This window comes from Xyrauchen texanus, chromosome 22 (genome assembly GCF_025860055.1).
Source record: "Xyrauchen texanus isolate HMW12.3.18 chromosome 22, RBS_HiC_50CHRs, whole genome shotgun sequence".
NCBI classification, from domain to species: Eukaryota; Metazoa; Chordata; class Actinopteri; order Cypriniformes; family Catostomidae; genus Xyrauchen; species Xyrauchen texanus.
In genome coordinates, this window is record NC_068297.1 from 41,791,079 (window position 1) to 41,815,340 (window position 24,262).

The 24,262-nt window shown below is 39.9% G+C and overlaps 1 protein-coding gene across 1 annotated transcript; it reads right to left on the reverse strand.

Moving 5' to 3' along the window:
- Window positions 1-2,645: 2,645 nt before the first annotated feature.
- On the reverse strand, window positions 2,646-21,180 carry LOC127662128 (tubulinyl-Tyr carboxypeptidase 1-like). Its single transcript, XM_052153160.1, has 7 exons — window positions 20,088-21,180; window positions 18,363-18,451; window positions 14,440-14,496; window positions 13,399-13,473; window positions 12,445-12,826; window positions 10,982-11,085; window positions 2,646-4,239 (listed from the first exon to the last, which is right to left on the reverse strand). The coding sequence occupies exons 1-7, from the start codon at window positions 20,436-20,438 to the stop codon at window positions 4,167-4,169; spliced, it is 1,131 nt and encodes a 376-aa protein (XP_052009120.1). The 5' UTR covers window positions 20,439-21,180; the 3' UTR covers window positions 2,646-4,166.
- Between the last annotated feature and the right edge of the window lie 3,082 nt (window positions 21,181-24,262).

Below are 24,262 nucleotides of genomic sequence, written 5' to 3' on the forward strand. Positions count from 1 at the left end.
TTCTGTCACTCACTCGACGAATTAAGTGACACAAGGGGTCTTCCTGGGACGCCAAATGTACCTCTGAACCTGATAAACAGCCAATGTCAAGTTGGCAGACAGAATTTGCATGCCCCTCTCTGGACATACGGGTATAAAGGGAAGCAGGACAGCGAGTGCCAGTCAGAATTTTTCTTCTGAGCCGAACGGTTGTGCAACAGCAAGCTAAGTTCACCACTGTTCCACTCACCTCTACTGGCGATAAGCACTGCTGTTGGATCTACGGTGTGTTTCCAGCTGGCGTTCTCTCTCTCGGCACGATTTATTTCCTCTAAAAGAGTTTGAGTTCCCACTCATAAAAGAGCAATACACAGCAGGTGTTGAACATCCTTTTCAGGACACGTCTTTTTAAAGATGCCTTTCCGCTTCTGTGTAGATCCTGGATGCGGTTGATTTCTCTCCCCTTCGGACGGTCATAAAAGCTGCCTCGCGTGCCTGGGCTGCTATCACATGCAGGAAGCATTTTATGAATGGTTCATGTTCTCAGTGTGACATTGCGGTCTTTCTTTTCTCGTGAGAGAAAGCCACTTCAGCCCACGGGACTGAGGACGACACAGCTGGCGATTACGGCGATTTGGGCGATTTGGGGATGACGACAGGCTTGGTTTCGCCAGGTAAATCCTCACGAACCACCAGCCACCCAGCACGTTTGCTTGCTTCCGTCCGAGCTCGGGATGTGTGAGCTTCACCTCGTGGCCAACCGGCATTCTCCCTTGAGCCCCCGGATTTGGATGACGACATCACCGCTGCATCGGAGAGCGTCACAGCGGTGTCTGATGCCGATGACTTGTCTGAGCTGCCACCTCCGGGTCTGCTCGCCATTTCTGAGGCTGACTAGCAGATGTCCGCTATGCTTTCCCTGGCCGCCGTGAGCACGAGGCTGGACTGTAAACCTCCGTCCCCCCCTCACGGCTACTCAATCGGTTCAATCAGGGCGCCGCTCATAGCCACGCCCCCCCCGGTTCCATTCTGGTATCCGCTCCCAGACCCCTGGAACCTCCACGTCTGGCCCCTGGAGATCTAGCTGATCTACCACCTGCCGTTGTAGACACAATCAACCAAGCCAGAGCCCCTTCTACCAGGCAACTTTACGCCTTAAAGTGGCCCTTGTTCACGAATTGGTGTTCTTCTCAGGCCGAAGACCCACAAAGGAGCGCAGTAAGGTCAGTGCTGTCATTTCTGCAGGAGAGGTTGAAGGGGAGGCTGGCTGTCCCCGTCCACCTTGAAGGGGTATGTAGCTGCTATCGCAGCCCACCACAATGCAGTAGACAGTAAGTATTTGGGTAAGCACGACTTGATTATCAGGTTCCTAAGAGGTGCCCGGAGGTTAAATCCCTCCCGGCCAAGCCTGTTCCCCTCCTGGGATCGCCCAATGGTCCTCTCGGGCCTTCAGAGACCCCCCTTCGAGCCGCTAGAATCAGTTGGACTCAGGAAACTCTCCCTAAAGACGGCCCTGCTGATCGCGCTACCCTCCATCAAGAGGGTCAGGGACCTACAAGCGTTCTCTATCAGCGACACTTGCCTGGAGTTCGGTCTGGCAGACACACATGTGATCATAATACCGCGGCCGGGCTACGTGCCTAAGGTTCCTACCATGCTCTTCAGAGACCAGGTAGTGAACCTGCAAGTGCTGCCCCAAGAAGAGGCAGACCCAGCCCCTTTGGTACGTGCTTTGCTTACCTACTTTGACCACACACAGAGCTTAAGGCGTTCTGAGCAGCTCTTTGTCTGCTTTGGTGGACAGCGGAAAGGGAACGCTGTCTCCAAACAGAGGCTCTCCCACTGGGTGGTGGACGCCATTTCATTGGCCTATCGCACCCAGGCTGTGCCCCCCGAGCACACTCAACAAGGAGTGTTGCGTCCTCATGGGCACTGGCCAGAGGCACCTCCCTGCCAGACATATGCAGAGCAGTGGGTTGGGCAACACCTAATAAAATCTCAGGGTAGAGTCAGTTTCATCCCATGATTTCTCAGGTCTGAGCCAGTAGAACTCGGTAACACGCTGACGGACTAATCCGGGTGGATCGCTTGCACCTAGCGCCCTTTCCCTCGGTTGAGGTAAAACCATGCGCTTTTTCTCTGAGGTGATCCCACTCACTCGGCTCCCTGGATGACTCCTCCCTAGCCCTCTGGGTCCGCAATTCAGCGGAGGAATTTGCCAACCCAATCCACTGCGGGTACTCAGATCTACCCTGTACTGGAATAGGTGCTCCACAGGTCAGGGCTCCTATGTGGACTTCCCCCCTGTGTGTATTTTCCGCTGTACGGTCTGCTCGTAAGGGGACCGTACAGCGGAAAATACACACAGGGTATTATCTCCCTTGGGCAGTTCCCACTGCCCCCCCGGTCGCCGTGTCTGTAGAATTTTTTTTTTTTGGGTTGACAAAAGTTGATCAAAATGCAATTGTATGCATTTATGATACACCTTTATGTATATATCATTGGTGTTTTGGTTTTTGTTTTGAATTTCTATTTGGAATGAAGCAAAATAACCAGATGTGTTGAGCATATTGCCTAAGAAATATACATGTTAGCCTGTGAATACTGAAAGGAACAAGATGTTTCTTATTCAAAAAATATATAAAAACAATAAAAATAAAATAATACAAGGTAATAATTGTACATTTTATTTTAAGTGTCAAAAAGTGGCTAGAAAGTGTAACAATGACATAACTTTGCTGTGACATCATACATCAACTCTACATTTAATCTCAGAAATAGAAAACAAACAACAAAACAGAAGAGAGTGATTTCTGCTTCACGTCACTGATCAACAACATGACCAAAAGACAGAGGTGACAAACAAGAGTATTGAACAGCACCATACACCTCTGTGTTTCTCCGGATATTTGCACTTGTAGCGATTCATACTCGCCTAGAGAGTAAACACAGGTTCATCGTGTCCCACACCAAGTATGTTTGGCTTTACGCAAGACCATTATGTAAATGTGTCTACAGTCTACTCATTTGTGTTTAATATCTTCTTTATAAAAATATCATCTAATATTTAAGATGTAATTAGAAAAACAAATTCCTATTCCTAAAAAACTATAGCCAAATTCCACATCTAGATCAGGAAACTCCTAAAGTTTTCATGAAACAGCATTTGCAACCCATTTCACTTCCGTATTGTGATGTATTTCAGTGAAACAGGATTTTCAAAGAGAATAAATGTAGGGTGGGACTTCACGAATGATGAATTGATTAGAGGGTGTTGTTACGTGTCACTAGATGACAGGTGGCTGAAGAATACGAGGGCTTGGTGATGTGATGAAAAGGAAAGTTTTTATTTTTTGTTGTAATTGGGACTCTTTTGATTTCATGTTGACTTTAAATATTAAATATGTATAATAATGTGTAGAGCAACATGCTATATATTTGTAAAATAATGTCAACAAATGAAATGTGTGTTGTTGGTTAAGGGCTGCATTCACCATGTATAATGACTAAACCCTGTATATGTTTAATTGGAACACCAATCACACACTAATATTTTTAAAGATGCCCATTTTAACAGTTACATAACCCTATTTCAGTGCCTTTATACTGTGCTGCTCATATGTTACAACCAAACATTTCCACGATTTAGGAATTTCCACTGATGATAATGTCTTTTTATTATTCCAATAATGCAAAATTTAATTTTTTAGGTGTAGAGTTTGGATTAGTCTAGTTATTATAATTTGTTTTATATAAAACAATATGGTATGTCCCCATTAATATAAGTAAACATGCACTTGTGTGGGTGTGTGTGTGTGTGTGTGCGTGTGTGTAAACAAAGTTTATAAAAAGGCACCTAATAAATGGATTGCAAACTAGCCTCTACAAAAGTCTGGTTAGTTTCTAGTAGAGTTAAGGATAATAATGGGGTAAAGGATAATTCCCATATATTTACAGATTAAATGTGAAAAGTGAATATTAAAATGAATATAAATAAGTGCGGTTATTGAACATTCTTGAATAAAAGCCATTGTGACTACATTCCCTGTGAAGTGTGATACTTTTCATTAGAGGTGAACACAATTGTCCAACTGAGTTTCAGTCTTCTGTATTTCGTCAATCTCTCAGAGTTTGGCTGACCAGTTAATCTTTGATTTGAAAGTCATCCAGAAATCTGATCACCCACATCACACCCTGATCTGGTATCCATTCACATCAGCAGCAGGTCCGGTCTGCACCAGTTTCTTCTCTACTGACACCCTGTGAAAACACACAAACACTAAATGATTATGAAAATATGATTTATTTATTTATTAAGTTAAAATAAATGAGACATTTTTTTTTTTCCTTTTATTAACTTTTTAACAACATATATTACACACACACCAGGAACAAAAATACAAAATACAAAATGCAGTATAAACACATATTGATGTCTTTCGCATCATTACAACTTAGCATGTCTCAATTTGTACAGGACTCACATCCTCAAGACTGATGAACTAAAAAAAAAAATAAATAAAAAAAATACATACAAACTATTAAGGCCTCCTAATACAAATACATCCTATAATCTCACATATCTTCAATTGTCTCTTTAAACATGTCACTATCCTCCTTCTCTATGAAGGATCTAAAGGGATCCCAAACATCTTCAAAAGTCTTACCCTTTCCTTTAATAATATATGTTATTTTCTCCACTGACATATTCAGTACCATCTCCCTGAGCCACCTTTTTATGCTGGGTGGTTCTAGATTCTTCCATTGTAATGCAATGAGGCGTTTAGCTTGTAAGATACACATAGAAATAAAGATACATTCCTTTGACTTAAGCTTAGGATACAAATGCAGTAGAAAAATCCCTGGTCCAAAAGGAAGACTCACATTTATAATTTTACCAATCATATTATGCACTTCTTTCCAGAATTTCGATATTTCTTCACATTCCCATATACAATGGAAATAGGTACCTTTACAAACATTACACTTGGGACATGTATCTGGTATATTTTCATTAAATTTGTTTGATAATACTGGAGTTATGTATACACGCATAAGCCAATTATATTGCAACACCTTTAATCTTATATTAACTGTTTGTACTTGAGCATCTTGACAAATCTCACTCCATTCATCTAGTGTGATCTCCTCGTTAAGATCCTTACTCCATGCTCCTAAACGAGAGCTAGAAGACTCTGGGGAGCCCTCTACCAACATATTATACAGAAGTGAAATCTGACCATTATCATAACAATCTTTGGTGACTACTCTTTCCAAGACTGATACTGGTGGTATATTTCCACTACTTTTTTGAAATGATAAAATGAAACTTCTTATCTGTAAGTACCTAAAAAAATTACTTTTAGGTATATCAAATGTATTACTCAGTTCTTGAAATTACATAAGATTGTCTTCCTTATATAAATCTTTTATACTTTTAATACCTTTTTCTGCCCATGTCTTAAAACCTACATCTACTTTTCCGGGACTAAACTTAGGATTTCCCCATATTGGAAAGTAGCAAGATATCTCACTTGTATAGGAGATATTCAAGTATCTCTGCGTCTCATGCCATACCCTTACCATATTTAAAACCATTGGATTCGTAACATTACCCTTCATTTTCTGTAAAATTTTACAATCTAAATCATATAAATATGATTCCAAGGGTATTTTATTCGGAATAGAGTTTTTTTCCATTTCTACCCATACGGGTTGTTCCTTAGATGTTGAGAAGAAAAACATAATAGATCTTAACTGGGCAGCAGTATAATAACCCCTATCAAATGGCAAATATAAAAGAGATAATCTAATTCTAGATCTTCTATTGTTCCATATGAATTTAATAATTAACTTTTTAAGTCTAGAAAACAGATTACTAGGAGGTGTGATCGGAATATTCTGAAATAGGTACAAAAATGTAGGTAAAATATTCATTTTTAAAATATTAATTCTTCCTATTAAAGACAACGGTAAAGAAGCCCATCTTTCAACCAGCGTCACTGTATTCTCAAAAATTGAATTATAATTCTTTGTTACTATGTCTTCCAGTTTTGGAGTAATTTTAATTCCCAAATATGTGAACATTTCCACATTATTAAACATATCTACCTTACTGATAGAACTTTTCCTTTCGTCTTCATTCAGCAACATAACTGAAGATTTTGAATTATTGATCCGATACCCTGAGATTTTCCCAAATGTCTCTATGATTTGAATTAAAGCCGGAATGGTTGAGTCTAATTTCTTTAAAAATAATATAACGTCGTCAGCAAATAGCGCTATTTTATGTTCACTGCCAAACATTTCTATACCTTTTATATCCCTTTCTTTTCTGATAGCAACTGCCAAGGGTTCAATAGCCATCAGAAAAAGGAGAGGGGAAAGAGGCGATCCCTGTCTACATCCCCTAGAAATATTAAATGATTTTGATATAAAATTATTAGTTAAGACCTCTGTGGAAGGATTCTGGTACAACAATTTAACCCATTTGCAGTATTTATCTCCAAATCCAAACCGAATTAAAACATCAAACAGAAAATCCCATTCCACCCTGTCGAATGCCTTTTCTGCATCTAGTGCTAGTAATGCAGTATCTTTTTCCCCCTTTTGTTGATGCAGGATATTTAGCACTCTTCTTACATTATGACATCCTTGTCTATTTATCATAAAACCATTCTGATCCATCCCAATGACGTAAGATGCTACAGTTTCTAATCTTCTTGCCAATATTTTGCTCAGGATTTTAGTGTCTGAGTTGAGTAAACTTATAGGTCGAAAATTTTCACATTTATTGTTAGGTTTTCCTGGTTTAGGTAATAAGGTAATTATAGCTTCATTCAAAGACATAGGAAGTTTATTCTCCGCAAAGGCTTCTACTAGCATGTCTAACATAGGTCTTACTAATTTATCTTAAAATTTTTTATATATATCTATGGGGAGACCATCAGGTCCCGCCGCCCTCCCCGCTTTCATCAGATCGATCGCCACTACCACCTCTTGTAAACTAATGTCTTTTCCTATTTCATCATTATGTTCTTCTGGGATACTAGGTAACTCCAAATTATCCAAAAAAGTTTTTTGTATTTCTGAACCTGAAGTACATTCAGAATTGTATAGTTTCATATAATATGATCTAAATAAATTATGAATTTCTTGTGGGTCAACAATGATATTACCATCTGACTCTTCAATCGAATCTACAGCCCTCTCCATTTGCTTTTTTTTAATTTGCCATGCCAACACTTTACCTGTCTTTTCGCCTTGATCATAAAATGTTTGTTTTAGCTTTAATAACTTAGCTACAGTTTTATTTGCAGAAAGTGTATTATATTTAGATCGAAGCATTAATAGCTGTTTATGTTTATTTGCACATATCGAATCGCTATGATATACTTCATTTTCCAGCTCTTTAATCTCTTTTTCCAAATCTTGTAACTCCTGTCTAGATTTTTTACTTTTAGAGCTACAAAAACTAATAATTTGTCCCCTAATAAAACATTTAAATGCCTCCCACCGAATTCCTGCTGAAGTTTCCAATTGATTTGTTTCAAAGTAATTGTCAATTTGATTACCCAAGAACTCTACAAATGACGCATCTTTAAGCCAACTTTGCTGGAATCGCCATTTAGGGGGATCTTTAACTAATTTTGAATCGACATACGACAAAGATACTGGTGCATGATCAGAAATGACAATACTAAGGTAATGACAATCTATACATTTTGAAAGCAATTGGGCTGACACAAGAAAGTAGTCTATTCTAGAGTAAGTTTGGTGTGTTGCCGAATAGCATGAATATGCAGTCTGTTTTGGATTAAGATGCCTCCATATATCCACTAGATTAAGCTCTCCTATGAAATGTAGAATCTGTTTTGTGCGGTATCAACTCCCGTAGATCTATCTTTTCCTGGATCAAGTGTACAATTCATATCCCCCGCCATTATAACCTGACCTGATAATGAAGCCACCATCAGAAATATGTTGCTATAAAATTTAGAGTCATCCTTATTAGGGCCATAGATATTTAGTAAATGTATTATCTCTATTACCAATCTTCCTTGAATAATCACAAATCTGCCCGCTGGGTCCTTAATAACATTATTTACTTGAAATGGCACAGCTTTATGTATTAATGTAATTACCCCTCTGGCTTGTGTAGTAAAACATGCCGAAAATACCTGTCCTTGCCACCTTCTTTCAATTTTGATCACTTCCTCCTTAGTCATGTGCGACTCTTGCAAGAATACCACATTCGCCTGTATCTGCTTAATTCTAGTCATCACCTGTTTAATCTTTTTAGTTTCCCCAGCCCCTGCAATTCCATGATAGAAACTTAATCCCTCCTGTCTGTGCCATTTTTTGTTTTAACCATCCTCATTACCTTGAACCATATATTTGCCAAAATATAAGAGGCCAAACCTAAAATAACTAAAACAAAACTAATAACATAAAATATGAACTTACCCCAGCATTTTCCATGCTTCACTGATACCATCTGTATCAGTAACCCCCTTCCCTACACTCGACTTCTTAAAATGGTCTTCTCCTATTTGTTCTGTTGTTCAAAAAAAAATGAACACCAACACCTCTATCCATCATTACAGTTTCAACCTTCTTATCCATTTTTATACCCACATATTTTAACCAAGCCATGACTTGTCCCATAAAATACTATTACCTCAAAGAAAAAAAAGAAGAAAAAAAATACAAGAAATACGCTGACAATCTGTCATTCTTATATCTCCAAGTAACATCTTTCCAAATATACACATTATATTAACATAATATCTTCAAACTATTATCTTAAAATAAAGTCAAACTTTCACTTTGTGTCATTTCTTTTTTCAAATATTATAGCAAAAGCGCCCTCTTCTGAACCTTAAATGAATTAAATTAAACATCTAATAATTAGCTTGTTACCCTTATTAAAACAAAATTAAATATCTACTTTGGACGAATATAGGCTACAACTTACCGACAAAGAAAATAAACTACAATTTTACATTTAGTCCTCAGTACCTCGCATTAATACCTCAGTTTACTTGTTCTCAATTTGTTGCATTCCTTTATCCATTTCTTCTGGACTCGGTACCTCAGTTCACTTGTCCTCGACCTGCTGCATAAATTTCTCCACTTCTTCTGGGCTGTTCATAATTACAGTATGGTCTCCATGTGTAAGAAGCAATCGAGCAGGAAAGATTCCTTTGTCACGCAATTTTTGACAGATAGCATCGTACTTTCTTTGTTGCCTGTGAAGCTCTGCTGACAAATCCGGAAAAAAAACGAAGATTGGAACCTTTGTATGCAATTGCTCCCTTACTCTTTGCAGCCTTTAGAACCTGATTCTTCTGTTTGAAATTGAGGAACTTCATTATGACAGTCCTCGGCTGCACTTTACCATCTTGTCCATTTTTTTGACCTGAGCTGGGTATTCGATGAGCTCTCTCTATTATCAATGGCGTAACGCTTTCTCCCAACTCCAAAGTCTCTGGTAGAAACTTTTCCAGAAAAGCACACGCATCCAATCCCTCCTCTTTCTCCGGCAAGCCAACCAACCTAAGATTATTCCTCCTACTTCTGTTCTCAAAGTCAATTACCTTATCAGCCATTGATTTCATCTGTTTTTCCAGCGTATCATTTCTGACCTTCAGTTGGACGATTTCGTCCTCTGTCCCTGAAATTCGTTCCTCCGTCTCTGTCAACCTCTCTTTGACATCCACGACCGCCGAAAGAATTTCATCCACCTTGCCGCTTACTTGTCTTTCCATTGCTTTAAAGGCCTTCATCATCTCCGCGTTACTAAGATTCTCGTTTGAGGCCTCCCCCACTTCATCCTCCGTCTCTTCGTGCTCGCTCAGGCTTTCAGGTTCGGATGGCATACTTTGTGATTCCGCTTCCAATCTCCCTTTTGATTTTTGATCTTTTGATCTTATTTTTGATCTTCGACGGCATTGTTTTAGTAATCGCTTTAGCTATTCCACCAACTTAAATTAAGTATCTTAAGTGGGTTTAGAAGGATTGATTCTAGCCTAATGCACGAGGGTTGAAATCTGCGACTTATCACACCACCGCCATAACCGGAAGTCAAAATAAATGAGACATTTAATAGTTTCCAGATCTTTTGAAGGTCAGAGCTGATCTACTAATATAGTCTTGTAAAGATTGCGTCTTTCAGATGCACAAAATAACATGTCTTGGCAATTTTTGCAGGTTTCCCTGAAATGAATATGCAATTTAGAGACATGCCTCCAAATGCACATTTTAAAGGGCGGTGTAGATACATATTAATCAAACTGCAACCGCAGTGATTTATCAAGTCTGAAAGTAATTTCAGAATCTGAAACTATGAGCAAATCAATATTAATTAAAAAATGATTTGCACTGTGCATCATGCCGTCATTTTTAATAAAAAGGAGACTTTGAGAACAGCTAATATGTTGAACACCCTTTATTGACACACATTAATGTGAAATGAAATGAATACTCATGAACAAAAACTATTTGATTATTTTAAAACTGGATATCTGATAACATCATAATCCTACTTAAAATTTTTGCCCAAATGATGTTGTAATTTATTGTTTTAAATATAGTTTATAACTGCCGAAATATTGCAAAATATTTTAAGTAGTGGTTCTTTCCAGTATACGAAGCAGGCCGATGTATGTATGCTGAACAGGTTTCGTCTTGATCCCCTGAAACCAGCAGAGAGTGCAAGTTCTGTACCGCGCAGCTTCCCGTTTCTCTCGTACGCAGTTAACTTTACCACATGCAAAAGCATCCTTTTGCTGAGTGTGTCCAACATATTTGCACGTGTAGTTATTTGTGCAATTTTTATTAGTAAATCACCCGCAGAACGCCCACGACACGCGCACACAATTTCATACATTGCACAAGCAAATTAGCCCCTGTTATTTGAGATCTTAGTAAATTGAGCTACTGTAGTTACTGTATCAATGAATCTGTTGTGTTTCTTTGAGGACAACACCAATGAATGTACCGTCTGTCGCTGTTCTTGCGCATAGGGCTCCTGGGGTTCCTCAGAGGAGAACCGACATCCTTCCTCCTGTCTTTAGTGGGCGATGGAGGAGTAGTTTTACCAATCTGAAACATAAACAGCTCATTTAGTCCACTGTCAATCAATAAAACAATATATCTATATATTACAGCAGTCAAAATGAATGAAACGCATTTAACAATTTTGACGTTAGACTTTTAATTCAGCTATGTGTGAGTTCATTGATTAGAACATGGCGGAAGCTTTGTGATGTGTCCGGGGTCTTTACACTGTTGCACGCATACACAACACCGATTCCGTTTCAATGATCAAGTGATGGATAAAGGACCTTTTACAAAACAAAGTACTTTGCATCCTTTGAAATTGTATTACCACAGACGGATGTCAAGTCTAATCTATTAGTTAAAAGCCAACCGTACGGGGGTCTGGGTATCTCAGTGAGTATTGACGCTGACTATCACACCTGGAGTCACGAGTTTGAATTCAGGGGGTGCTGAGTGACTCCAGTCAGATCTCCTTAGCAACTAAATTGGCCGGTTGCTAGGGAGGGTAGAGTCACATGGGGTAAACTCCTCATGGTCGTGATTAGTGGTTCTCTCAATGGGGCGTGTGGTGGGTTGTGTGTGGATCGTGGAGAGTAGCATGAGCCTCCACATGCTGTGAGTCTCCGCGGTGTCATGCACAACGAGTCACGTGATAAGATGCGCCGATTGACCGTCTCAGAAGTTGAGGACACTGAGACTTGTCCTCCACCACCCGGATTGAGGTGAGTAACCGCGTTAAAGCAGTGTTTGATGCTGGGGTTAAGCGCTGTGTTGACGCCCTTGCAAATCTTGTGACCCTGCCAGCTAACTAATATTGTTGAGGATGAGGGTTTAGATAAGGGATAATATACAGTCAGCCAGTATGTTATCATAAAATAAACCTGACATGGTGTTTAGAGTGATCATGTATGAAGGAGTTTAGTAATACAAGAACACAAAATATTGATTTGTGTTGAATAATGTAAATATGTGAGAAGAACATAAAAGCAAATATGAGATGAAAAGCACAACCACGTCATTTTGTGCTGCTTCTATGACACTTTCAGCTCTTGTGTTGATTTGCGTGCTCTTCTGAACTCATACCGTGGTCCTTTACATCACAAGCAAATCTACATATCACTTTCTACATCGCTGAAGTTCTGATATGCATGTCTCAATTCATGTTTCAAATGTATTCTACAAAATATTTTGGAAATGCGTGAACCATGTACTTAAAAGTCAGCAGCTGTAATCTGATTACAAGGATTTAAAATGTAATGTTTTACACTACTTTTGACTAAATAGATATTTGATTCCTGTAATTACTTTGTAATCAGATTACACACAACACATGTCAAAACGATGCATGTTTTGGTATTGTCAGTAGTAATATCATGGAATTGTAAGCGTATCATGCGTTACCTTTAGTCTCATATCGCGAGTGTGTCTCTCCAGCTCTTTCTTCAGCTCTTCTGCGGACAGTTTGTCCACGTCCAGCACTGAATGCTTCCACTCGATCTGCTCCACGCTGTGAGGGTCATGTGACACATAATGACCGATCTTCACCTTGCTCAGCGTGTGCCAGTAGCCCTGATAGGCCACACGGAACTCCTGCACAAGGTCAGAAAGTGTTTTATACTCCAGTGGTTTGTACATCAGGTCCTCGCGCCGGCTGATTCCAAGAGCGCCGAAGCGCCCGCCGCTGTGCACGGCCAGCACGATGTGACAGAAATGACTCCCTGAGAACTGCGTCTTAAAGCTGAGAGGAAACCGCTCGACCGCCGGCATGCTGTTAGTGAGGTAACTGACCGGTTACTGGGGTTAAGGGTCAAAAGTCATATATGGCATATAGTCAAGATGGGAGTGTTCCAGTAAACAGTTTGAAAACATAAATGATATTTTTCACCTTTAAAGTCAACAAAATTGACCCTATCGTAGTGCATGTTCTATGTTCCAAAGAAAAAAAAGAGTTTGATAATCTTTTAGCAAAACGTAATAACTTGCTCCACCTCTGAGACAACTTTCCTTTTTAGCAGATATTGCTAATCCGTCTAATTTTTAGGCCCCCTTAAAACCATCTTTGCAAGTATTGAATTGTTGTTGTTATTATTATTATTATTAGCCTATAATTGGCACATTTCCACATGCAGTTTATTGTGCAATAAAGTACCAAAAACAGCCATAAAAAACTTATAAGTAGAAAGAAACAACTATTTACACAAACAAACATCACCAGGACACCCACAGTTACACAAACATCATTAGAACATTCTTGAAACTGAACTGGGTTCTGAATGTGATTTAAACATTATCAGCAACATACACAAGTTCATCACGATTAACACTTTAAAACAGGATCTCTGAAGTGAAGGATACATTCCGAGGATTACGGCTTCCAAACATTTGATTGGTAGAGATTCTCTCGTCATGTCCTTGGCAATGTCCATTAATCTGAAGGACGAATCAGAGGAAATGATCAAATGAGCGGATATGAGATCATGTGCTGATGACAAGATAATTTCAGCAAAACAGTCATGGGTGTTGCTTCAACTTTGGAGGTTGATTTTTATTCAAACAAACAGAATTGTGCTTTTTTCTTTGTTATTTGAAGATCTTATTAAAACTGACTTTTCACAAGGTCATTTATTTCTGGTACTTTTCAAATGTCTTTTATGAATAGATTTCACCTTGTCCCAGACCCAGACTTTCAATATTAAACTATGAAAATCGACTATAAGAATAAGAATGTTTCAATATCTAAAAGAGTGAAATAATATAAACCATTTCAAAATGTATTGTGTGAAAATTATTTCTATCAATAGGTGAAAAAATGATGGTGTCATTTCCAGCACACCAAACAATTTTGCCCCAAATAACGTTTGTTCAAAAGTTAGTGTACTTGTTAATCAAGTGGACAAACGTGTCAGTGAAGAGCATGCTTGAGATGAAATATGAAACAAAACAAAGAAAAATCACTTTTTATCAGCCGTCATTTCCAATCAAGCCCAATCCAATCAAAGTGTGAAAATATGATTTAATTGTGTGTATTTATGACATTAGCCTTAGCACCAGGAGTCGAGCATTTCATTTCAAAAACTTTACAAATTTAATTCCCACCAAAATATAGTCCAACTACCTTACGCTGGCATACAATTTGTGCATTTTGTTTTATTGTTGTTTTGTTTTGTGGCTGTTATTGAATCCAAGAATGTGTCCTGTGTAAACAGCCCATGCTTTCAAAATGTGATTGGCTTGATCAGATGTCATGATTTAAGTGACATCATACTCATCTGTTTCCTGTGTTTTCTTTGTGTTTAAATGCCGTTCAAAGGACACAACATCATTCTGAGACTGACAGTGTGAAAGTTAAAGATGAAACTATTAAAACATGAAATAAAACGTGTGGACTGGTCTTACGCTGTGAGTGGCCTGGTTTTCTTAATCTCAAAAAACTGTGTTCCAGTGTGATTGTATCTGAGAAACACTGTTAAGTACACAACACAAATAATGTAATACATCATTTCAGTCACCACACTAATCCCCAAACTCAATAAAAACAACTGAGAAGAAAGAGAGAAACATTCCACTACTTCAGAAGTTTAGATGCACCAAATCATTCTTTATTAATAATGTCACATTTTAGAATAATATTAAAGTCATCAAAATAATGATGATCAACTAAGACAAATCAAAACTCTCTTATATTTGACCATGCTTGTCTAGATTACTGAGTGTAACACAGTTAATGATGGGCAAGGAGGAGGCAAGAACCGGCTTGTCAACATAAATGATAATTTAATTAAACTCCAACCAAAAGCACAAACATAAACACATATGACGGACATGCCCGTAATTCTCTCTCTCTCGAACCATCGTCACCGGCTGGCTTTATCCCTCGCGCGCCTCATCAGGCCGATTGGGGCCCGGGCGCACGGTATTCCGACCCGGCCCCGCCCCCCTCTGCTCCACACTCCTCCCGCCGTTATCTCATGCCACCGGCATGACGTACACCCCCCCCATCCCTGGGGCGGGGTGTATCTTGCGTCCCGCATGGTCATCCCCGCCTTCCTCGCCCTGGGAGGAGACAGCAGGGGAAGAAAACAACAACAAAACAAATAGGCGAGGGAAAAGGCCAACACGGTGCAAAAGAGAGAGAGAGAGAGAGAGAGAGAGAGAAAAGCTCACTCACCGGTTCTCTGATGTACCGTCGCGTGGTCCTCGAACACTCCTCCACACTCTGGCGGACAACAGCCGCTCCAACCCCGGGCGACCCGGAGTGAAACCTTCGACCCCTTCGTGACTCTGACTGTTGTTTGTGCATATGCATCGAACAGCAGTTCTGAGTATTCGGCCTTCTTGGAGACCCTGAATGGAGTCCTGAATAGGGCCCCAGTTGGGCACTCCATAATGATACTGGGTGACTTCAACACGCAAGTGGGAAATGACAGGACATCTGGAGAGGTGTGATTGGGAGAATCGGCCTCCCCAATCTGAACCCGAGTGGATGTTTGTTGTTAGACTCCTGTGCTAGTCATGGATTATCTATAACAAACACCATGTTCTAACATAAGGATGCTCATAAGTGTACGTGGTACCAGAGCAGCCTAGGCCGAAGGTCGATGATCGATTTTGTAATTGTGTTGTCGGATCTGAGGCCATAAGTTTTGGACACTCGGGTGAAGAGAGGGGCAGAGCTGTCAACCGATCACCATCTGGTGGTGAGTTGGGTCAGTGGGTGGGGAAAGATTCTGGACAGACCTGGGAAGCCCAAGCGAGTAGTGCGGGTGAACTGAGAACATTTGGAGGAGGCCCTTGTCCGCAGAGCTTTTCAGGCATCCCTGCAGAGGTTGGGGACATTGAACTGGAGTGGGCAATGTTCAAGGCTTCCACTGCCGAAGCCGCGGTGGAGAGCTGTGGCCCCAAGGTCTTGGGTTCCTCAAGGGGTGGTAACCCTCGAACACAGTGGTGGACACTGGTGGTCAGGGAAGCCGTCCGACTAAAAAAAGAGGCCTTCCGGGATATGTTGTCCCGGAGGTCTCCGGAAGTAGTTGCAAGGTACCGACAGGCCAGAAGGGCTGCGGCCTCTGCTGTGAGGGAGGCAAAGCAGTGGGTGTGGGAAAAGTTCAGGGAAGCCATGGAGGAGGACTTTCAGTCAGCACCAAATTGCTTCTGGAAAACCGTCCGTCACCTTAGGAGGGGGAAACGGGGAACCATCCAAGCTGTATACAGCAAAGATGGGATGCTGTTGACCTCAACCGAGGTTGTTATTGGGCGGTGGAAGGAACACTTTGAAGAGCTCCTAAATCCCAACAAGCCCTCTATGCTAGAGGCAGAGCCGGAGGCTGATGGGATCAAATTAAATTTCCCTGGGGGAGGTCACTGAGGTAGTCAAACAACTCCGCAGTGGCGGAGTTGAGTGATGAGATCCGACCAGAAATGCTGAAAGCTTTGGATGTGGAGGCGGTGTCATGGATGACATGCCTCTTCAACTTTGCGTGGAAATCTGGGACTGTGCCCAAGGAGTGGCAGAACGGGGTGGTGGTTCCCCTCTTCAAAAAGGGGGACCAGAGAGTGTGTGCCAACAGGGGTATCACACTTCTCAGCCTGCCTGGTGAAGTTTACTCCAAGGTGCTGGAGAGGAGGGTTTGCACGATTTTCGAACCTCGGATTGAAGAGGTTCGAAGAGGTAAACCAGATCTTTACTCTCGCAAGGATCCTGGAAGGGGCCTGGGAGTATGCCCATCTGATCTACACATGTTTTGTGGATCTGGAGAAGGCGTATAACCGGGTCCCCCGGGAGATACTGTGGGAGGTGCTGCGGAAGTACGGGGTGGGGGGGTCAATTCTTAGGGCGATCCAATCCCTGTATGTCCAAAGCGAGAGCTTTGTCCGGGTCCTCGGCACGAAGTAGAATTCGTTCCATGTGGGGGTTGGTCTCAGCCAGGGATGCGCTTTGTCACCAGTCCTGTTTGTGATATCCATGGACAGGATATCGAGGCATAGTCGGGGTGGGGAAGGGACGGGGTGTGGTTCAGTGAGCTGGGGATCTCATCGCGGCTTTTTGCAGATGATGTGGTCTTTGTGTCCTCATCGGTCCGTGACCTTCAGCTCTCAATGGATCGCTTTGCAGTTGAGTGTGAAGCGGGTAGGATGAGGATTAGCACCTCTAAATCTGAGGCCATGGTTCTCAGCAGGAAACCGATGGAGTGCGTACTCCAGGTAGGGAAGGAGGTATTGCTCCAAGTGAAGGAGTTCAAGTACCTCAGGGTCTTGTTCACGAGTGAGGGGACAATGGAGTGGGAGGTTGGCCAGAGAATCGGGGCAGCGGGGGCGGAATTGCACTCGCTCTATCGCACCGTTGTCACGAAAAGAGAGCTAAGTTGTAAGGCAAAGCTCTCAATCTACCAGTCAATTTTCATTCTTACCCTCACCTCTGGTCATGAAGGCTGGGTCATGAATGAAAGAACTAGGTCGCGAGTACAAGAGGCCGAAATGGGTTTCCTGAGAAGGGTGGCAGGCTTCTCCATTAGAGATAGGGTGAAGAGCTCAGTCATCCGTGAGGATCTCGGATAAAAACTGCTGCTCCTTTGCGTAGAAAGGAGCCAGTTGAGGTGGTTTGGGCATCTGGTAAGGATGCCCCCTGGCCGCCTCCCTAGGGAGGTGTTTCAGGCACGTCCAGCTGGAAGGAGGCCTCGGGGAAGACCCAGGACTAGGTGGAGAGATTACATCTCCACACTGGCCTGGGAATGCCTCGGGGTCCCCCAGTCCCCAGTCAGAGCTGGTTAATGTGGCTTGGGATAGGGAAGTTTGGGGCCCCTTGCTGGAGCTGCTGCCCCCGCGACCCGACTTCAGCGGTTGAAGATGGATGGATGGATGGATATTTATTTTAAATTTTACTTTGTTTCATTTATTGTAACAATATTTTATAATTTGCAATTTTATAATGGGATGAAAAATGTTTTTACACGTTTACATGTCCTTTGAACGTGATTTTCATAAACCAGAATAATCTTAGTGATACTATCAATTGTAAACCTTTTAAATATTTGATGTACCAAATGTTGTATTTCTTTGTGTATAATGACAGGTTTTACTTGCTTTTACTGACTTTTGACACATCATCTGTCAGAGTGGCAATGTGGAATTAAATGAGAAAATGATGACAAAATGATCATTTCTGGATGAACTGTTCCTTTCAGCTGATACATTTACCAGGAAAATCATGGGCTGCAGAGTTGTCTCATTTAAACTATATAGGATGCAATAACTGTGCAAATTCCTGCAGACTGAATAGCATTGAAACTGTGAGTATATTGAGCATGATCAGAGTAAAAGGATACTGCAAGTCCCTGATGTATCTCTGTATGGCTTCCAGGCGCTGGGGAATACTGGTGTTCAGCTGGAATATAGGCACACTTGGTGTTGGAATCTGTGGAGTTCAAAAAGAGTTAGACTGATATATCCGCCACAACAATTCATCCACAGATATTTCGATTTCCTCTAAAGTGTTGATCACCCTATACATATGTTTGGAGTATTTCAAGTGAAATTACAGCATTTGTAGCATAATGTTGATAACCACAAAAAACATGATTATTTTTTTTTTAATTGGTGTTCCAGTGAGGCACCTACAATAGAAGTCAATGGGGTCAATTTTTGAGGTTTAAAGGCAGAAATGTGAAGATTATTATTTTATAAAAGCACTTACATTAATTCTACTGTTAAACATATTTATATTTGAGCTGTAAAGTTGTTTAAATTGTTATTTATTGTTTATGTCTTGTGTCTAAACTTCTGAAACAGTGAGTATTTGAATGTTTACAGATTAAACCCCATTGACTTCCATTGGAAGTGTCTCACTGGAACACACATTTGTGCTTTTTTAAAGAAAAGGGGGAACGAGTCGAAATACATTTGTGTGGTAATCAACATTATTAATGAGATTAACTTATATTAATGGAATAATTCAATCAAAAATAATAAAATCTGTCATCATGTACCAACCCTCATTCTGTTCCAAACCTGTTTGTAACCTGTGATGCTTTCTGTGAAAGACAAAAATAATCTTCATGCAGCTCTTTTCCATACAACAACAGTTCTTATTGCACAGCTCTCTGGAATACCCGATTGTGATTGGTCAACCACCGCATCAAACATTCTGACAAAGTGATATTTCGCTGGTCATCCTGGTATTGTGTCATTTTCCTACTTCTCGTCTTACTAATAAAATAATTTAAACTTAAATCAATAATGTTAAATAATCAATAATTAAATCATGTCTCCTTGTTTATGTATTTGTTAAGAAGTCTAGTAATGAGTGGGATAGTGAGCAGTTACACTGCAATTTTATGAAGATATTAATAATAAAAATAATACATTAATTTAAATAAAAACAATAAATAATATGGTTAATTATGAATAAACCTTATTAATTATTTAAAATAATACATCAAATGCTCCACATCCATAACAACAACCCCCCAAAACACCAATAATAAAAGTATCCTTAAAGAACTCTGTATGACTCGTGTGCTATATTCCAAGGAACTTAAATTGAATGTCAATTTGCATCTTTCAAATCATATTTTCAATTAAACATGTATGAACAGGCATACCACATAGGGGTGGCAACACACATGAAAACCAATGCTGCTTGGCGTCAAACCAGGTGCAACACATTTTAAAAGCCAGATTTGTATTGAACATGATCACAAATGAGACCCGAGACCTTTGACGGGAGGACTTTCAGTGAACAACAACTTCAATTTGGGTCTGCTCCTCACTCAGTTATTGTAGGACGTCAGAAGACTCGGAATATAGCGCACGAGTCACATGCACTACTTTTATGGTGTTTTTGGTCCTTTTTGGATCTTGACAGTTGTGGTCGCTATGAATTGTATTTGTATGGAAAATATCTGCATGAAAAGTCTTCAAACTTTCTCCTTTTGTGTTCAGAGGAAGAAAGTCATTCTGGTTTGGGACAGAGAGAAAATTAAGGCAGAATTTTTGGGGGGTGAATTATTCCTTCAAATAAAGGGATTAAAGGCAGAACTCAGAAGTCATACTTTGGGCAGCTCACAGGTTCCTCGTATCCTCTTCCCCACTTCCTCTCCATCTGGATGGATCCGGGCGATGTGCCTCCACATCTGCTCCCACGTCTCCTCGTTCACAGGCAGACCACCCCGATTAATGATGAAGGGAATCCCACCATCCCTCAGATCTTCACCTTCATCCTCCGGTTCCTCATCTCTCTCCTCCACTCCCTCCAAACTCACAGCAGTCTGCAGCATCCTGAACCCCACAGATGATGAACTGGGACACGGCTGATTCACACAAGTCCTGATGCCTGAACTCTGGGCGATTCTCCTCGGAGAGGAACCGTGATGGAGAGACGTCCCACAGCAGGACAGGGCCATGGACACGTAAAAACACACAATATCAGGAGCTCCTCCAACTCAGCTGGTAAAGCATGGCGCTAGCAACACAAGGATCAGGGGTTCGAACCCCAGGAAAAACATTCTGATAAAAACAGTAATCATTTAATAATAATAATAATAATGTACAGTTAGTAAATTGTCTTCCAAATGTAAAATATCAACACAGTCTCTATGGGTGGCTGAGGTGTCCAAACACACACTGACCCCCAGCCCAAACTCTGTCAATATATATGAACCAGCATTATAGATGGACAGGATGTAAACATAAAAGAGAAAATTAAAATGCTTTAGCAGCACAGAAATCACCTCCTTATGGCATATCTAAAGTATAAAACGCTTAGATTATTTGGTAATATCACAGGTGATCATTACAGTAACACATCAAACTATTTCTGATCTATGTTATACACACACCGCTCTGCTACATTACAAACAAACAGCACTTCATCTTCGACTAAAGGTTTAACTGCAGCATTCGCTCAAGGAGACGCGTTAAATCGAGGATCTGAGGAGAATCAGCAGCACATCGCAATTACAGTAAAGACGCACAGATGGACGCTCCTCTGACGTCAATATGCCGCTCTCGAGCGTCTTTTACGCGCATGGAGTTAAATGCAATAAAACGCAGTAGAGTTTTGCAAATCCAGCTCCACGGTGTGGGCTATCGGCCAGAGCCATCGCCCAGTCAGATCAAACTCACAGACCCGTTATATGACGCTGATTGTGATTTCCGTATCGAGAACGAGTCATTTATGTGAGCCGATACATTTGAACGATTCGTCCGAACCGAAAGCAAAGCGTTTAAAAATGACTCGACTCCAGGGTTGGGAGGGTTACTTTTAAAATGTATTCCAGTACAGATTACACAATACATGTTGTAAAATGTCATTTGTGACGCATTCCGTTAGACAACGCAAGGAAACGTAATCTATATACTTGGATTACTTTTTCAGCACAGATTTTTTTCACATGTTTTGACTATAAAGAAGTGAAAAATATCTGTACAGTAAGACAAACACACTTTTAACAATACATTCTCTGAAAAATCAAAGTATATATATATATATATATATATATATATATATATATATTTTTTTTTTTAAAGTCAAGTTCCTCAATAATGTCATATTTTATTTGTTAAAATAAATATACATAAAATCAATATTAGTTGATTTTATGTATTTTTATGATCAACATAAAATCTAAACCATGTTTTAAGGTTTTAATAACTGTTTTTTTTTTTTTTTTTTTAAGTGAATTGGGTCTCTTAAGTATTCATATTTAAAAATTATTTGCGAAAGAGTTTTTGTTTGTCATGATTACCAACAGTACTGTAGTGGAATACAGTTACTAATATTTTGTATTTTAAATGAGTAATCATGTTACATTTATTTCGTTACTCAACATCCCTTTGGATATTTAGGAGCAAAACTGACTGTCAGGATTTATTTTCTTTTTAGTTAGAAATAATTCACTTTGTTAATAATTTATATTAGTGGTATCAACACTTTTGTCATAATCTACAATATATAACCCAACAGTCAAAACATTACAAACTTTTTAATTACAAATTATTACAAAATACATTACATTCAGCAGAAATTCCGCGTGAGAACACTTTTGAGCAATGACTCTGTTGTGAATCGGTTCATTGAAATAAACTGTCCGAACGAATCGATTGGTTAAAATGATTCGGACTTCCCAACGCCCAAACACGCTTGACGCTCTCGAATCCCTGCTAGCTGCGCATGCGCAAAACGAACAGAAGATTGTAGGGCGTGTAGACGACGATCAAGTTTACAGAAATGCCAAAATCACGTTTTCTGTGTCTCGTTCTTATTTATCGACTCAGAGTTAGTAGGTTTTTGAATGCGTGTCAGACTGCGTGTATGAGGCGCTGGGTTTGTGCAACTAATGCTGTGCCTTAAAAATACAAAGCTCATAGAAACATAATTGCTTAATTCTGGTCAATGACTACAGAATACATAATCTTATGATTTCTTGCACAAAATGTGTAGTTCACGCATATTCGGTTATTATCCAATAAAATGTGGCAAATAGCATCACGATTTTAAAAGACACTGCGAAGTCATTTTGGGCCACAATAATCTGAAGAAAAGTGTTGTAAAATCGTGGTGACTCATTATTCAAGTCAAGTCAAGTCAAGTGGTTTTTATTGTCGTTTCAACCATATACAGTTAGAACGGTACACAGCAAAACGAGACAACGTTCCTCCAGGACCATGGTGCTACATAAAAACAACAAAGGACCAACACAGGACCACATGAGACAACACAACGAAATAAAATACCTATATAAACTACCTATATATACCTATATAAAGTGCACGTGCAAACATGTGCAAAAAGTACAGGACAGTACAACAAATTACTGACAATGAACAGGACAATAGACAGTGCAGCGCCGACCAGTACTCAGTAGTGCAAAAAGATGACAGTTTCTAAAAATGTAAACATAACATACTACGAGATAGTGTTCTATGCACATAGCAGTTATTGAGGTAGCAGACAGTTATAAAGTGACAGTTATTAAAGTGCAACTCAGGACACGTGTGTGTGTGTGTGTGTGTGTGTGTGTGTGTGTGTGTGTGTGTGTGTGTGTGTGTGTGTGTGTGTGTGTGTGTGTGTGTGTGTCAAACCAGTCTCTGAGTATTGAGGAGTCTGATGGCTTGGGGGAAGAAGCTGTTACACAGTCTGGCCGTGAGGGCCCGAATGCTTCGGTACCTCTTGCCAGACGGGAGGAGGGTAAAGAGTTTGTGTGAGGGGTGTGTGGGGTCGTCCACAATGCTGGTTGCTTTGCGGATACAGTGTTATAGACTCTTTAGTGCCGTTTATAGCTCAATTTAAGCAGTAGGGCAATTATGAAACAATTAATGGAATATCAAAATAAAAAGGGTAAATAAATAAAAAGGGTAACTAAATTTGTGCATGTGTATATATATATATATATATATATATATATATATATATATATATATATATATATATATATATATATATAAAGAATATTAAAATAAAATTATATAATATCAACAACAAATACAACACATGTGACACTTGCATGTGACCAAACATATTTTATTACAAATGTCTGAATAAAGAATAAAAAGTACACGTCTCGTATTTATGAGATATGTAGATTCAAAGAATAGGAAATGGGGGAAACAGCTTAAATATACAAACAAACATGAGCATAAACTGTTCTTACAGGAAAAATACAAACAAAAGATTTTTTTTAGTTTGCAATTGTAGCAAAACATGCTAATGTCAATCTAATAGTTTTGCATGAAGTGATGTCATTCCCTTATTTGGCAATGAATACAAAATAGTGATAGATGCTGTAGAATGATCTTTAAAAAAGAAAATCAGCAGTTTTGAACATTTCTCCATGTATATAACAAACATGCATAAGTTGCACATCTCTGTTAATTGTGAATACATAAGAACAGAGACTGTATGAGAGAAACAGGATTCACGTGCACAGAACAGCTCATCTGTACCATATGCGCAGCGTTAACGGAAGGTTTTAGGTCTGATGCGTGTCGAAAAACATCTCTTGCATTAGATCATAAAGACTAGATGAAACCAGTGGAGGTGACAGATGTGCAGCCAACAAAGAAAAACACTGTAAATATATCCTTAATACTGACGTTAAAGACAAATATAAAGGCATTTTTGGGAATCTCCTTGACAGTCCTATTATAAAAGAGTCATTTAGACTAATTTAAAAACATACTATAGTCAAACAATATTGTCTTGAATGATTTTTAAAGACAACAGTCT

Bases quoted from the DNA above. Each gene is read 5' to 3' on its own strand.
- LOC127662128 (XM_052153160.1), bottom strand. From the start codon at position 20,438: ATGGCCCTGTCCTGCTGTGGGACGTCTCTCCATCACGGTTCCTCTCCG. The intron at 12,827-13,398 runs GTATCCTTCACT...GTAACCGGTCAG, and splicing joins GAAGCCGTAATCCTCGGAAT to TTACCTCACTAACAGCATGC. The intron at 11,086-12,444 runs GTAACGCATGAT...TTTATGTTTCAG, and splicing joins CTCGCGATATGAGACTAAAG to ATTGGTAAAACTACTCCTCC.